Source organism: Varroa jacobsoni, unplaced genomic scaffold, assembly GCF_002532875.2.
Source record: "Varroa jacobsoni isolate VJ856 unplaced genomic scaffold, vjacob_1.0 scaffold_646, whole genome shotgun sequence".
Classification (NCBI taxonomy): Eukaryota; Metazoa; Arthropoda; class Arachnida; order Mesostigmata; family Varroidae; genus Varroa; species Varroa jacobsoni.
The window spans coordinates 32,860-46,659 of record NW_019213548.1 but is presented as its reverse complement, the minus strand read 5'-3'; the positions used below and the strand labels follow the sequence as shown (position 1 = coordinate 46,659).

Here is a 13,800-nt window from a genome sequence, read left to right as displayed (position 1 = left end):
ATTTGTTATTTATGAGTTTTTGACACAACGGGTAAAAGAAGAAACAGTTAGCTGTTTTGCTTAAGGTAACTTAAAGTATATAACTCGCAAACTATTTGGCCAGTTTACACTTACGTATTAGCTATGGCAGTGCTCCAAAGAGAATGTGTACACAATCAGAATTACTTTCGGTTCATTGGACTGCACGCTAACCTACATGAAATGCATAACTTTTCTTTTAAGTAGATGTTTAAAGTTATTACTGTCTAAAATAACTATTAGTTGGCTGATGGACTGCTGATTACGACGAACCAAACTTGAACAGACATTTCATTCGGTGCTATGGCATATCGCGGCTTTTGAGTTCCCTGCGTTGTTGGTTTTCTGGTGTGGACTGCTCTGGGTAACGGGCAAGGTTCTATTCTATGAGGTCTCTGGATCCAGCCCATCTGCTTGGAAGATCCTCATCAAGACATGCTCTTATGTTATGATAATAGTCAGATACTTCGTGCTATTAGAAACAAAATGCGCCATCTTCACCGAACTCCTGCGGAATGCGTGGGAAATTAATTTCTGAAGTAAATTTAGGTAACCGACACCAATCTCTGCACTATCAAAAAAAAAAAAAAAAAAAAAAATATATATATATATATATATATATATATATATATATAGATATTATATGAATAGAAATAGTTTATGAAAAGGTCAGTGAAGTTTTAAAAAATGAGAACGCAGCCATACAATCGCTTCGAGCTGTAAACTACGTTAAGTGGGATGTTTGAAAGTTATTATTGTACACCTTAATTCGTTTTTGAAATTTCAGTGTTTATCTTACGCCTATTTTTTGCTTCAGCGAAAATGATCTCTACCGATTAAGCATCTCTGATTCGACACTATGCAAAAGGAAACGCTTAAAAGAGCGGTCGGTCGGTCTCTCCCTATCGTTAATTTGTCGGCAGGGCGTATACTAGTTTTTATGGGCAACTCGTCGATCCGTAGACATGAGGATGGTGGCAACGACCGAGGCACGTTTAAGATTCGTTTACTGTCAATCCGGTGTAATTGTTGCGCTGGAGCTCTACAAAAATGATATTTACCAACGGCTACACAAATGAACACGTAAAACAACGATATTCACACCTCTTCCACCACGGCGTCGTAAGCGACGATTCTACATTTAGTACGTCGGCTCACCGATCTGTTCGTTCTAACAAATATATCTATTGCGTTAAAATCTCGTATGCCCATAAGCAGGGTGGGGACGTCATAGAAAGTAAACTGCACGTATAAAACGTATGCCCACATGGGCGAAACCACTAAAACTGGGGATGGTCGCGACCATGCGCACTTGTGTAGAGAGAAAGATAGATGCAGAAGTACGCATATGCTATGTGTTTTGCTCGTACCGATTGGCAAAAACATTTGCAACCATTGACCTCTACAGTAACTGAGTTATCAATATAAAGTACAGCAATGGCCACTCAAGATGACGGACAAGCTGGGCGTTCGATAAACATACTTTAGTTAATAATAACGTTCTCAGTGTCGACCGTTGACGACAAAGTGTGACGAGCGAGTTCCAAGAACTCGGTATCTGTCTTACTATTGTCACTGCTGCATAAAAAATAATACGATGCGAGTATGTATGATTCGAGTTAAAAGTTGATAGTGATCCGTAATTGTGTCCAGTTGTTGTTTCTGTCGATAGGGTTCGCTTCGATCGAATATGTTTATTGAACAATATACTTTTTTGTACTAATACATTCTGCCGATTCTCGGCTGTATTCCGCAAAAAAAAAAAAACTAGGACTGCACCTTAAGGCGGTAGAAATCTGTTTTCGCTTATTACCGATATTGTGAAACCGACCACGCTTCACGATGTGAAATACTTCGAACAAATTTATAGCAGCGATTCATTGAGACAATTCTTTGAAACGTTTTTAGCCTAGAAAGGAAATATAGAGTGAGGCTACAGATTTCCTAAAAGCTGAGATGACTTTGTGCGACAAATAAATGTTTTTACCTTGAATCAAAAACATTCAATGAATCTTTGTTTCAAACGCGTGCAGTTTTTTCGGCAATATTCTCGCTTATTAAGTCGATTCGAGCACAGCTGGAAGCAGAACGTCCGTCTGCTTTTTTAGTCCCGATAAGCTCATGGAACATTGAAAAAAAAAAAAAAAAAAAAAAAAAAAAGGGAATAACAATGAACTCTAAAACGAGGTAAAAAATGAACTCTAAAAACAATTGTGTCAGCTTCAACTTTTAACGATTTCTGTCGGATGACATTTGAAGGACGATAAAAAATGCCTACGTACGTTTTTTTTTTTTTCATAAACCTCAAGTGTTTTTCAATGTAACAATTTTTAGAATAGGATAGAGATGGTGCAGACGATATCTCAAACGAATTCGGCCTAACGGAACTGTTTGGTAATTGGCAGTACGGAAAAATTTTACCGTAAATTTCTATCGCAGTACTATTACTTGTTTGTCATGATCAAACCGTATATACCGCATCTCTTCTTCCCGAAGCAAGCTATTATAGCACTTTGGTAAAACTTTCTCAATATGTAACATCTGCCTATTCAGTTCAGGCATGATTTAGGTTCACTAAAGTATTCAAGACGTAAAAGCAAACCAGATTCACTTAGAATATATATATATATATATATTTCTTTATCACAAAGTGGAAATGAAATAAGAGAGGAACTCCTACTCGTAATTTTTAATCATGCTTTTACTAAGGGTATCTAAGCTCACGCAGATAGTAATGCCTACTTAGGAGAAAAATGGTAAGCTTCTTATCGAGCCATGGGAGAAAGTACTGCTTGGAGGCACTCCGCTTGGAAAAGGTCCGTCGTTCAACAGCCTCGCATACAACGCTCCATGACACCACGAATCTCTATCGTGAAATTAAACAACGAGCTTCATATAACAAAAAGTGTTCTTTGTTCACTTTAATTTGCTGACTCATAACTATAACGTTTAATTCGTGTTATTTAGGTTTACTGTCGAATGCGGTGTGAGGTTTGAAGTGCTACCTCAGTTCGACTCGGCTTGGAGATCAGATTGAAGAACAGCGGACGCTTTGTGTTACAGTAACGAAATAATTGAGAAATAACGACAACGCCATTAACTTTGCAGGAGTAGCGTTATTGTTGTCGAAACTTTCACGCAATAAGGGTCCGGCTGTGATAATATTTGGCAGAAGACGGTATGTTCAATTCGGACCCATCGCCATGCTACAGTTTGTGTATTTTGAAGGATTCCTATATATGACAAGCACTGTTGAGCTAGATACGCTATTTCTTTAAAACTAAATCAAGAGAATTCATTAGAAATCCCATTTAAATGGTACTATACAAAGTGTAGATAAGTTCTAATAAAAATATGCATAAAACCTTCTCCTATGTCCTTCAAAATACTGCAGTAATAGTAATAATAACAGTTTTAGCAGTCTATAACTTCAAGTAGACGCCTACTGCCCTTGAAAGAAAAATGGCGACAGACTTTGAATTCAATGATTGGATTCAGCGAAGATCAATACTACGTAATAAGTCAATGGTCACCATAATGGCTCAGTAACGTTTGTTATCATATAAACAATGCTCCATTGTTGTCGATGTTCTATAAAACTAAGCCAGCAAACGAAGGTTCATTTACGGCAACGTCTACATAGAGAAAGTGCGCTATACGAAGTATGATATGAAAAGAAATGATGATTTACAGCCGTAAAGCTAGCAGTGAGCACTTCCATGTCATCACCACCCTCACTAAAGGCAGTAGGCCGAATGGTGTCCTGTGGACCAAATGTCGACCTATATCTAACACAGTCCTTACTTGATATCTTAATTTAGAGATCCTAGACAAACACAGACTACTTTCGCTGAATTCGACGATCACGGGTTAGAATGAAGAACATCTATGCGGCGTCTGATACTCCATCATGCCGTTTGACAAAGGCTCATCGAGCTAGAAATGAACGATGAAAACGAACTAAATTTTGGATCTGTACAAGCCTGTTTTGTGCTAACATTCTAGATATGCATAAGGCCTACTTCCAAAGCCGGATACAAAAATTCGATACAAAGTGATTTTATCATTCGACGTGAATTAAAACAGGTCAACATGCCGCCTTTGGATACGATAGCATCACAGGAACCAACTACACTAAATAAATCAACAGCAGCGCCAACCTCCGCGAGTCTGCTGGCGCCTTCAAATCAGTCCACCGAACCTCAGCCGGGGGTTGCCAGAGTGAGCGTAGAAAATGAAAAACCACGCGCTGTGCCTCAAAGAAAGGTAATTCTGTCTAGCGACTTCGTGTGTGCATGTATAGATAATAATCAACACAACGGACATGGGCGGTTAAATTCTACCACACGTCTAGCGGGCTTTCGTGTAGATGTTTTGTAGAAGCGTCTGTGGTGGGTAGTGCTGGTCATCTACATAACACGACCATGATAATGAATAGTAATTTTCGGTGAATTTCATTCCATATCATTCTAAGATAATATTTCCAATTTCTATCCACAGTTAGCAAAAGGAATCATTGCAATTTATAGATATATGTTTATTCTAGGAAACATAATAGTAATAAGGGCACGAGTGAATATGCAACTTGAAATCATCAATTCTCGGTTCCATAACCTTAGCCTTAAAGACAAACATTGAACCTATACATGATCAACAACATTGACGTTCTACAATTGCTTAAAATATCGTTCTTCTAAATATCCGCAACGTCTATCTTTATTTATATATCATAGGCGTTCACTTATAACTACCTTGGGCGTGATAATCAATGACAACCATGCAGGTCAATCAATGATTCATTGATAAGCGGATATTTACAGAAATCTATCGTGTATCAGACCGTTATATTCCGTCAATCATTTTATGCTGCTTTGAAGCCGTCTGCTCGCTTAATAGTTAAGTTATGACAGTAAAAAAATAACAGCATTATCGTAAACATTTTTTGTTCGAAATTTGGCTAGAAATAAAATTAGTAATTTGGCCTATCATAAAAAGCGCTAGAACAAATCAGAGAAGATATCTTTGTGAATATATATACAAAAAAAAGTCACTGAAGAAAGTCAAAGCCATATTGTTCGATCAGGAAAGTCGATGCGTCTGATTATGCGATCAGCCGGACGCGATCGAATCGCACTGTTAAATTCTTCACTGCGAGCGTAACTTTCTAGCGTTAGAAGCCACCAATTCCATGATACATATAAAATAACGTAGCACAAACATTAATGGGATCCCGGGCACGACACGCGCTCCGTGACGATATTTTAGACACCAAATGAAGAAACTAATGGTTTTTATAGCTGAAAATATTATTACAATACTGTATCTAAATTCTGTCACGCATAAAACAGTAAATTTTTGACAAATTTCGGCAAGTAGGAAGCTACGATGATGATTATTATCGATAATGATTTAATAAGACCATTCGATGGCTTCGTTCTAAGTAGAATGCACGGATTTTTTATATTTTTAATTGTTTTTTTTACTTACTATTAGGTTCTAGTGTTGTCCAGAGCGTTTGAGGTTCGCGTGAATCGTTCAGATCTGACACAGTTGTCAAACAATAAAAACACTCACCCGTCATCGTTCATCAGCAGAATGTGTGCTTATTTCTCTATTGTTAAATTGCCTATTGAACATAACGTCCACTTAGGAAACTATTTACAACAGTTGACGTACGTTTTTCTAACAATGTAGACGGATAGCATAGAAGTAAAAGGGCTCCAAACAACACCGCTGCTATGGAGCGCTCGTCAGCCGAAGCACTGACTGTGCATTTAGTTTTTCTTCGCAAAAAAATCGTTTTCAGCAGAAGCTGGTAATTTTCTGATTTCCAATTACAGGTTACCAGAATAATGGGTGTCGAGTTCGCACCAATCAATACACCCCTTGAGAGACGGCTGCAGACGTTCTCAGTCGCCGCTATGAGCCTTTCGTTCGCTTTTGCAGGTCTCGGTGGCTGCATCCTCAGCTTTTACTTAATCTCCTTTACCTCCTACTATTGGATACCTCTTATTTACTTGGCGTGGTACATCTACGATCTGGACATTTGTGAACGAGGGGGAAGACGCGCAATTTGGCTGAGGAAGCTCCGCCTTTGGAAATACATGAGGGACTACTATCCCGTTCGATTAATTAAAACCGCTGAATTGCCAGCTGATAGAAATTACATTATAGGATATCATCCACACGGAATCATAGGTTCGGGTGCTATTGTAAACTTCGCTACTGAAGCAACAAGGTTTAGTGAAACATTTCCGGGTAAGTGGTAACTAAATAATAAGGAATATCTATTTTAGATAAATGCGACAGAGATTTCAGAAACTGTGATTTAATAAATGAATTTTCAGTGTTTTGCGCAGCAGTAGTCGTAGCTAGGTGATGTCGTATTGGATTCAACTAGTTAAGTTGATTGACTTAATTGCTAGTTTAATTTTATTTAATATGCGTCATACATGAAACGAGCACAATGTTTGATGGCAATAAAATTCGATGATCGTGATTAATAAGAAAGATAGAGTTTTGATCGTTTGCCGTTACCCTCATCCGAGCTTGGTGTTATTTTCCATATATGTTTGCAGGAATTGTACCATATACGCTCACACTACGTATGAACTTCCTATTTCCGTTTTATCGCGAGCTACCTCTCCTCTACGGTATGTGTTGTGTTTCAAAGAAATCACTTGAATGGATTCTAAACAATAGAGGCAAAGGAAACGCCGCTGTAATTGTTATCGGTGGAGCTCAAGAGGTTCTCGACGCTCACCGTGGAAGCGATTATCATTTGACCCTAGCACACCGAAAGGGATTTGCCAGAGTAGCACTGGAGAATGGGTGAGAACGGCTCGCCTTTCATAGAGCTAAAAGACATCTAGCTAGAGTACGATTATCAACAGATAGAAGCGGATGTAACACTTGCTTGAACTCAATGCTTCAAAAATGTTTTTCTTTTAATTCTTATGAAGTTTTTTTTTCAAATTCCTTGAGTTTGTGGTTAATTATCTAAGACTTCGTATTTTTCCTGCTCTATACCAGCAAATAATATACACCAATATCAATTGTTAGCATATGGCTGAATCACTGTGGACACCGGATACCCATTTGTATTCGTCGGTTACCTTCGCGACAGTCAGATCCGGCTCTTTTTTTTCTTCGGACCGAATTCGATTTAGATTATTCTTTTCCTTTTCAGCTCAATCTGTAGAGATTAACATTTAACCGTAACGGCTTCATCTGTACGATTCTAACGCTGTCACATTTTGTTGTCGTGCAGGTAACTAGGGCTAAATTTGTCAATCGGGCATAGTCAACGATTGTTTGTCTTCGGTCACGTAACTATGTAGTACCTAAATGAGATAACGATATAGTGCCTTTATACGTGTCACGTAACTACGGTCACAACAACCGGCCCATGTGAGCTGCTGGAGATAAGCGTCTTAGCTTTGAAATATATAATACAGGAGACGTAAGGTGCGATACCATGGATCTGAGCGGTATTCGTGAGCCAGTATTCAGATTTGTGGCACCTGTCAACAGGAGATAGCAACACATTCACTAGGTTACTTTACTTTAAAAATTTGTTTCTGCAGGGCCGATCTGGTTCCGGTATTTTCCTTTGGAGAGAATGATATTTTTTACCAAGTTGAAAACCCGCCAGGATCAAAACTTCGAGCCTTCCAGGAACGCTTTAAGAAGCTTTTTGGGATATCACCTGCAATTTTTCATGGAAGAGGCGTTTTTCAATACACGTGGGGTTACGTACCTTTCCGAGCGCCCATCACCACAGTCGGTAGGTATTGTAAAATTACTGTGTATTTGTGCCATATTCTATTACGGCATGTGTCACGGACATAGTTTCTTCGTATGTGTATGCGTAAGGTAAATCCATAGATGAATAATTAATAGGCTTTTTATGAATATTTGCACAGCTGCAAGTTGGAAGCCTATTTTGAATCCTGCTCTCTGCTAGAACTGTCCAAAAATCAGTTGACTCAGGTAGTTCTGACAGAACCATTCTCACTACGTGAAAATACTAAATTGTCAAATAGGGATTAAACGAAAAGTTTTTTTTTCTATTTCAGTTGGATCTCCAATCCACGTCGATCGGGTAGCAAATCCAACGCAGGAACAAGTGGACGAATTGCATACGAAATATATTGAGCAACTGATTGATCTCTTCGAAACGTACAAACATCGATGTGGGGAATCGGCCAAAAAAATTGTGCTTGACTAAACAAACGCCTGTGCGTCACACAAAAAAATCAGCTCTAATGAGCTGTACGTGTACGTTTTGTCACCTGAAGCACAAAAACAATAAATTACTTGAATATAGAGGGAGTATATAAAATGTGCCTTGATGTACAGTAGACTACTTAGTTGAAATATGTGGACGGAAGCACACTTTTGTATTTGTACTTTTTTGTAAGATATACAGAAAAAAAAATTAGCTTAATTGCCGTTGTGAGATTATTAATAATATATCAATAATAATAATAATTCGCCACAGAACATGAACATTTATAAATTGCTTACAGAATCAATATCAGCCTTCAAGTCCGTTTGTTTTGTGGTTCCAATTCTTTTTGTATAGAAGCTAGAAATGGACGGAACACATTATCTAGTTTTAGCCAAGTTTAATGCTATTACTCATTCGTTCTCTTAATTTTCATTTCTGCGCGAGTTTCTTTCACTGTCCATTACAGGGATTGATCGATTTAGCCTCTGCAATCTTTCTCCGTTACGACAAAAAGGGGCGAAAACGGCCTTCCTAACGTTGACAGTGGTTGAACTTGTAACACGACCGAAGCGACCTGCTGGCCAGTCTTCGCATGTATTTATACGTACGATGTCGTGCGAATAGACAATGTTTATGTACATGTCAATACGGTGCATTGAATCATGGCTGACGTAGCTGTTCATGTGTAAATTTCTCTCTCTTATTCCGTTCATTCTATGATGACTGTGTGTGCAGAAGTGTGAAGTAATTGTGTTTCTTCAATCATCATTTTTCTCCCTTGCCTGCTTCATGCTAGACGACGTTGAGCGACGTATTGAGCGCGAGCTGAGCTGAGGTGCGGTGCCCTGTGATGTTGAGGCTACGTCAGCTCGTGCGTATAAGGGAGCACGTGTAAACAGAACGCGCTTCGTTTGTCGGACACGATGGCAGGGGCATGTTTCTCTTCTCCTCCTTTGATTTATTATTCATTCGCCTTCGTCTACTAGTCATCGTGGTTGTCGTCATAGTCGTCGGCTATTGTAAGTAAATCACTCTGATTTGATGCAACCTCAAATCATGGCCTGGTCCGCTTGTCGTTAGTTCCTTCTCTCCGCATCCGGAGGAGGCTGGCTCGTCTACGGATAACGTCCGCTCGCAGTCATTATTATTGTTACGTAGTACAGAGACCCCGCCAGTCCCTCCAGAGTGGTCAGATGAACAGGTTTATTCCTTACCCCACCCCCCTTCCCCCCGGGTCAATCAGACCTGAGCTCCTACTTTAGGATACTACAAAAGGTTTGCTGCGACGTCCTCAGAATCCAACTGTCACTCCACCTTTTTTTATCGGTCTTTTCCGCTTATGTCGGCTGTTACCCTCTTCATTGGGACAGTTACTCCTTCGAGATGTCGTCGCTGTTCGGGCTTCAATATACCTTACTCTCTAATCCAACAAAACTGCCTCTTTTTGTCTAAGTATATATGCATGTGTTTGTACGTCTAATACTATTTCTTGTTTATCGTTTACGGTTGTAACCGGTTGCGCAGTATGTACAGATGAGCACACCGTCTGAACATAGTTATATCGAAGCAGAAATATATAGAGTGTCTCGCCATGTCGATCAATGCCTTAAGAACCCTAAAGATGTTATAGCCGTTTGTGGTATCTATTGCTGCGTCTCCTTTCGGGTGCTAAAAATAATTTCACTTCTAGGGGAATAAGAAAGTCGTACATATCGAATAACAGTTGCAGGAATCTATAGTTTGTATCTACTTTAACTAACTATAGCTGAACCTATGGTAAGTAGTTTAGTGCCATTAGTAGCAAGGTGATCCGGTCTCTCTGCCTTTCAAGATGCCGCCGGCATGTCCTCACAACAGGTTGCTGAACGGATCAACGGAAAAAAGGCTGAGAATAGGGAGGCAGTAGTGATAATAAGTAACGTGCTCTGTAACACATGCCGATGGTGCGGGGGAGTCGTCAACGTCGACAGTTCGCCTCCGCTAGCAGTTTCGTTTTGTCCTTTAGCGGGATTCCTTCACCCGCTGTCCTGCAACCGAAAATGAACCATAACGAGTGAGTGAATGACAAGGGCCGAGTGCGACTTGTCCGCGTCAGCGTCGGCAATTCGAAGATCGCAGATCGTTGTAACGTGATTGTGGCAAGGCGATTGTAACACGTCAAACGGACGTACCGTCTGCGACTGCACTGTCTGTTGTTGCCACAGCAGCAAAGACGCCGAAGACGTTTGTCGTACTTTGTCGGTCGCTTCTCCAACGATTTTCTGTTAGGCCGAATAGCAAACGACGCGCGGGGGAGATCTTTTGTTACTGCTGATTTGATCCATTGTCAGCAAAGTTTATCTGGCTGGCTGGCAGGCATTGTTCGATCAAAAAGATGTTTTTGGGTAGTTCCGCCGATGGTGCAGTATTGTTATAGAGATGAGAATTACGATTGAACAGTCAAATTCGCTGATTTGACTTGACCATATCTACCAGGCACACTTTTTCACACAGGCACATGAAACTGGGCCCGTATATTCTATAATCGTAACCGTATACACTTCGCGTGCCGTGATACCTTCAGCAATAACGTGCTACTCTAATTTTCAATGAGATGAAGTTCGCCTAGTTTGAATTCGCGCATAGACATCGTTTCCAGTGTATCAAACTAACACAAATGATAATAACAATGGCTTGAAATTAACCGATTTCCAGGTGTCAAGAACAAGGTAATCTCGTTACCTATACTAAATTACATCGAGTCAATCGTGTAAGCCCCACTGACAGCGTACACCATACCGAGGGCTGGTTGCCAATTGTTATTCAATTGGACGAACATTATATTAGTTTACCTCTTGTCCCGTATCCTCTTTTAGGCAAAGGCTATAGACAGACAGAAAGCGTATCAGTAAACAACAGGCGCCAATAGCTGTGAGCGATTGATGACGCTTTTCAAAAGTCAGTGAAGCCCTACGCTGTACTAAATCATCTGATCACGAAGATCCGGCTTACATGTATAGGTATTATGTACTGCACGTAGTTAATAGATAGCTAATCCAGCTTAATACTATTTTTTAGCGCTGTAATGCTGGCTACTTTCGGAATACCAATTATACTGATAAGAAATAGCGGTCTATCTAACGGGTTGTGCGCTACAAGTAAATGGGTTAAGCAGGTCTGCCGAAGCATTAGAATGGGCTACGAGAAACAGTTCACAATCGCAAATCGGTCTGATAAACAATCTGGTGTCATCTTTGCTTGTTATTACCTCTTTAAGCTCTAATATTTCAACTTCCTCCGTTCGCTTTATAACACGTGCTACATCACATATGTCGAACGCGAAGTTGAAAAGTTCATTTGACATATCGAATTTTATTAGAGTCGATCAACAAATCCGTGTGAAAAAAATGCATACATGTAGGGTCGAGAATTAATCAAAGAAAAAAATACTGAATTTGTACAACATGAGGCAGATGTGGACGTGGCCTAAAGCAACCAGTAGATATAAGGAATAAACTATTTTCAAAGAAAAGGTGCAAAAATAAGTGTACGAAGCAATACTAAGTATTTTATTTACCTGTGCCTTGTTCATTGCAGCTGGATAAAGGCTCCGCAGCGCTGAAAATGTGCATTCGAATAGTCGTTCTAGATATATTAGAAGATTGAAATGGCGGTGAGATTGCTATACGTTTGATAACAATCACATTGCGCAGAAGAGTTCAAAACGCTTAGCACCTGATCAATAGAAAATCACGTGAGCAACATACGAGAATTTCGTCTATCCGTTAACCTCTATCTTTTCGAAGAATATTCATATATCATAGCTGTTTGAAAGTGATCAGACCCCTATATTATAGCATATCTCGGGGCTATTCTTGTCCGAACATCACAAAATTCACCATTACCGCAGTCGTCGTCGTCGATGATGATGGTCACTACAGTCAGCCACCCCCGTCGCTCTGATAGCTGTACAACAGTTCTATATGGTCCGCCCCTCTGTCACGACAGGCTTCAACAGATCGCGGACGAAATTAAATAAAGATGTTTAGTCCACCACAAGCTCTACTACTGTTCCTTCTTCTGCTGCTGCTGCTATTACTTGAACTATGCGACGTATATATGTATACGCAACTATGACGATCGCCACGCACTACAAGTACGCGCATAGGACGAAGGACGTCTCTATGAACTTACCTGTCCTGAATTACCTTCTAAAATCATACGTACATGTGCAGTCAGCGCGTAGAAATGAAACGGAAGAATAATATAAAAAAAAATGAAGAAGAAGAAGAAGAAAACCATAGACAGATAAGGGAGAGAACGATAGAAAAAGAGAGAGATTTTACAAGCAAACAAGTAGAAGCACCGTGGCCGAAACTACGCTGGCTGTGGTAACCATAACCTCATAGCTCTACAGGCCCGTTCCGTAGCAGTACGATTATTTGCAGCTACTACCACGGTTGACTGAACCATCGAAGTCTCGCTTAGGTCCGCAATGACTATAACTTGGCTGAGCGATTGGCTAACTCGGGTCGATCAATCTAGTCGGACATCTTCAAACAACGCGGATGCACCAGCACTGATTGAAGAACGCAAGCGAAGCCAGTTACCAGTAGAAATGGCTCGAGAAACAGAAAAATCCTACCATTACATCTCCTATTTTCTTTACGGTAAGCCCGTTTTCCTCTCCGTCGGCTCGTCTGCACTGGTCGTTCGTCAGCTGGAGCTTTTGATATTGCTTACTTACTCCTAACGCCTGATACCTCGAGGAATTGATAAGCACATATGGATCACTTTCGTCCATATTGGTTGATTTATGCTGCTAAATATGTTTAGGTGGCGGGAGTCGCTAGCGCAAGTTTCACTTATTAACGTACGCTTCACTACATATGTGATAAAATCTTAAAAAAAACACATCTTATTGTCTGTTCTTATAAAATTTGTTGTAAAAAAATTTGTTCTTCTAGAATTGCGACAAATTGTACCGTGCCGCTGAGAAAAACAGATATAAGCCAATCACAAACACCAAAGATTAGCAGCTATCATAAATATTAATTAATAATGATAATAAATTTATAGTTTCCAGAAACTGCGATCGAATGTGGTGAAGACCATCGATATACGATCATTTGAAAGATGTTCTGTAATACGATTCAGCGTCCGTCAAATCTACATGCTTATTTTGGTCCATGTCTCCTGCTTCATAAAATAACAATTAGATAGATAGGTTTCGGTGGTTATTGTTTTGTCAACCGTTGACACGACCACATCTACTGCTTAAACTAGAGTTGGAACATGCGTCCATCGTCAATACGAGAATAAATTGCAAAACGTGTAAGAAGAGCTTAGAAACGCGCATCACTCGCTTTGTCAATGACAGAAAGCGTTGGAACGATCTAGCATTTGTGTCTTTTAGTTGGCGTTGATTGGTAGCGTTAGTCCACGGCTGGAATATTGGGAAATTTCAAAACTGGTTTTGGTAACAATACATTAGCAAACTGTAAGATTTTGACAGATACAGATTGACTCGTTGAACGGCAGTTGGTGACGCAGTGACGGATACTATATAT

The 13,800-nt window shown here is 39.9% G+C and overlaps 1 protein-coding gene and 1 long non-coding RNA gene across 2 annotated transcripts; both read left to right on the top strand.

Annotated features, from left to right (window-relative positions):
• The first annotated feature begins 1,516 nt into the window (after nt 1–1,516).
• Nucleotides 1,517–8,362, top strand: LOC111262316 (2-acylglycerol O-acyltransferase 2-A). Its single transcript, XM_022836468.2, has 7 exons — nt 1,517–1,621; nt 2,986–3,196; nt 4,105–4,284; nt 5,859–6,276; nt 6,597–6,849; nt 7,605–7,804; nt 8,097–8,362. The coding sequence occupies exons 3-7, from the start codon at nt 4,111–4,113 to the stop codon at nt 8,246–8,248; spliced, it is 1,197 nt and encodes a 398-aa protein (XP_022692203.1). The 5' UTR covers nt 1,517–1,621; nt 2,986–3,196; nt 4,105–4,110; the 3' UTR covers nt 8,249–8,362.
• A 914-nt stretch (nt 8,363–9,276) lies between these two features.
• LOC111262317 (uncharacterized) lies at nt 9,277–13,588 on the top strand. The gene is made up of 2 exons (XR_002681520.2): nt 9,277–11,250; nt 11,828–13,588. It is a non-coding gene; the product is annotated as an uncharacterized LOC111262317 (long non-coding RNA).
• The last annotated feature ends 212 nt before the right edge of the window (nt 13,589–13,800 follow it).

Coding starts and splice junctions, on each gene's coding strand:
- LOC111262316 (XM_022836468.2), top strand. CDS start 4,111: ATGCCGCCTTTGGATACGATAGCATCACAGGAACCAACTACACTAAAT. Junction 4,285..5,858: donor GCGCTGTGCCTCAAAGAAAG/GTAATTCTGTCT, acceptor TTCCAATTACAG/GTTACCAGAATAATGGGTGT. Junction 7,805..8,096: donor AGCGCCCATCACCACAGTCG/GTAGGTATTGTA, acceptor TTTCTATTTCAG/TTGGATCTCCAATCCACGTC.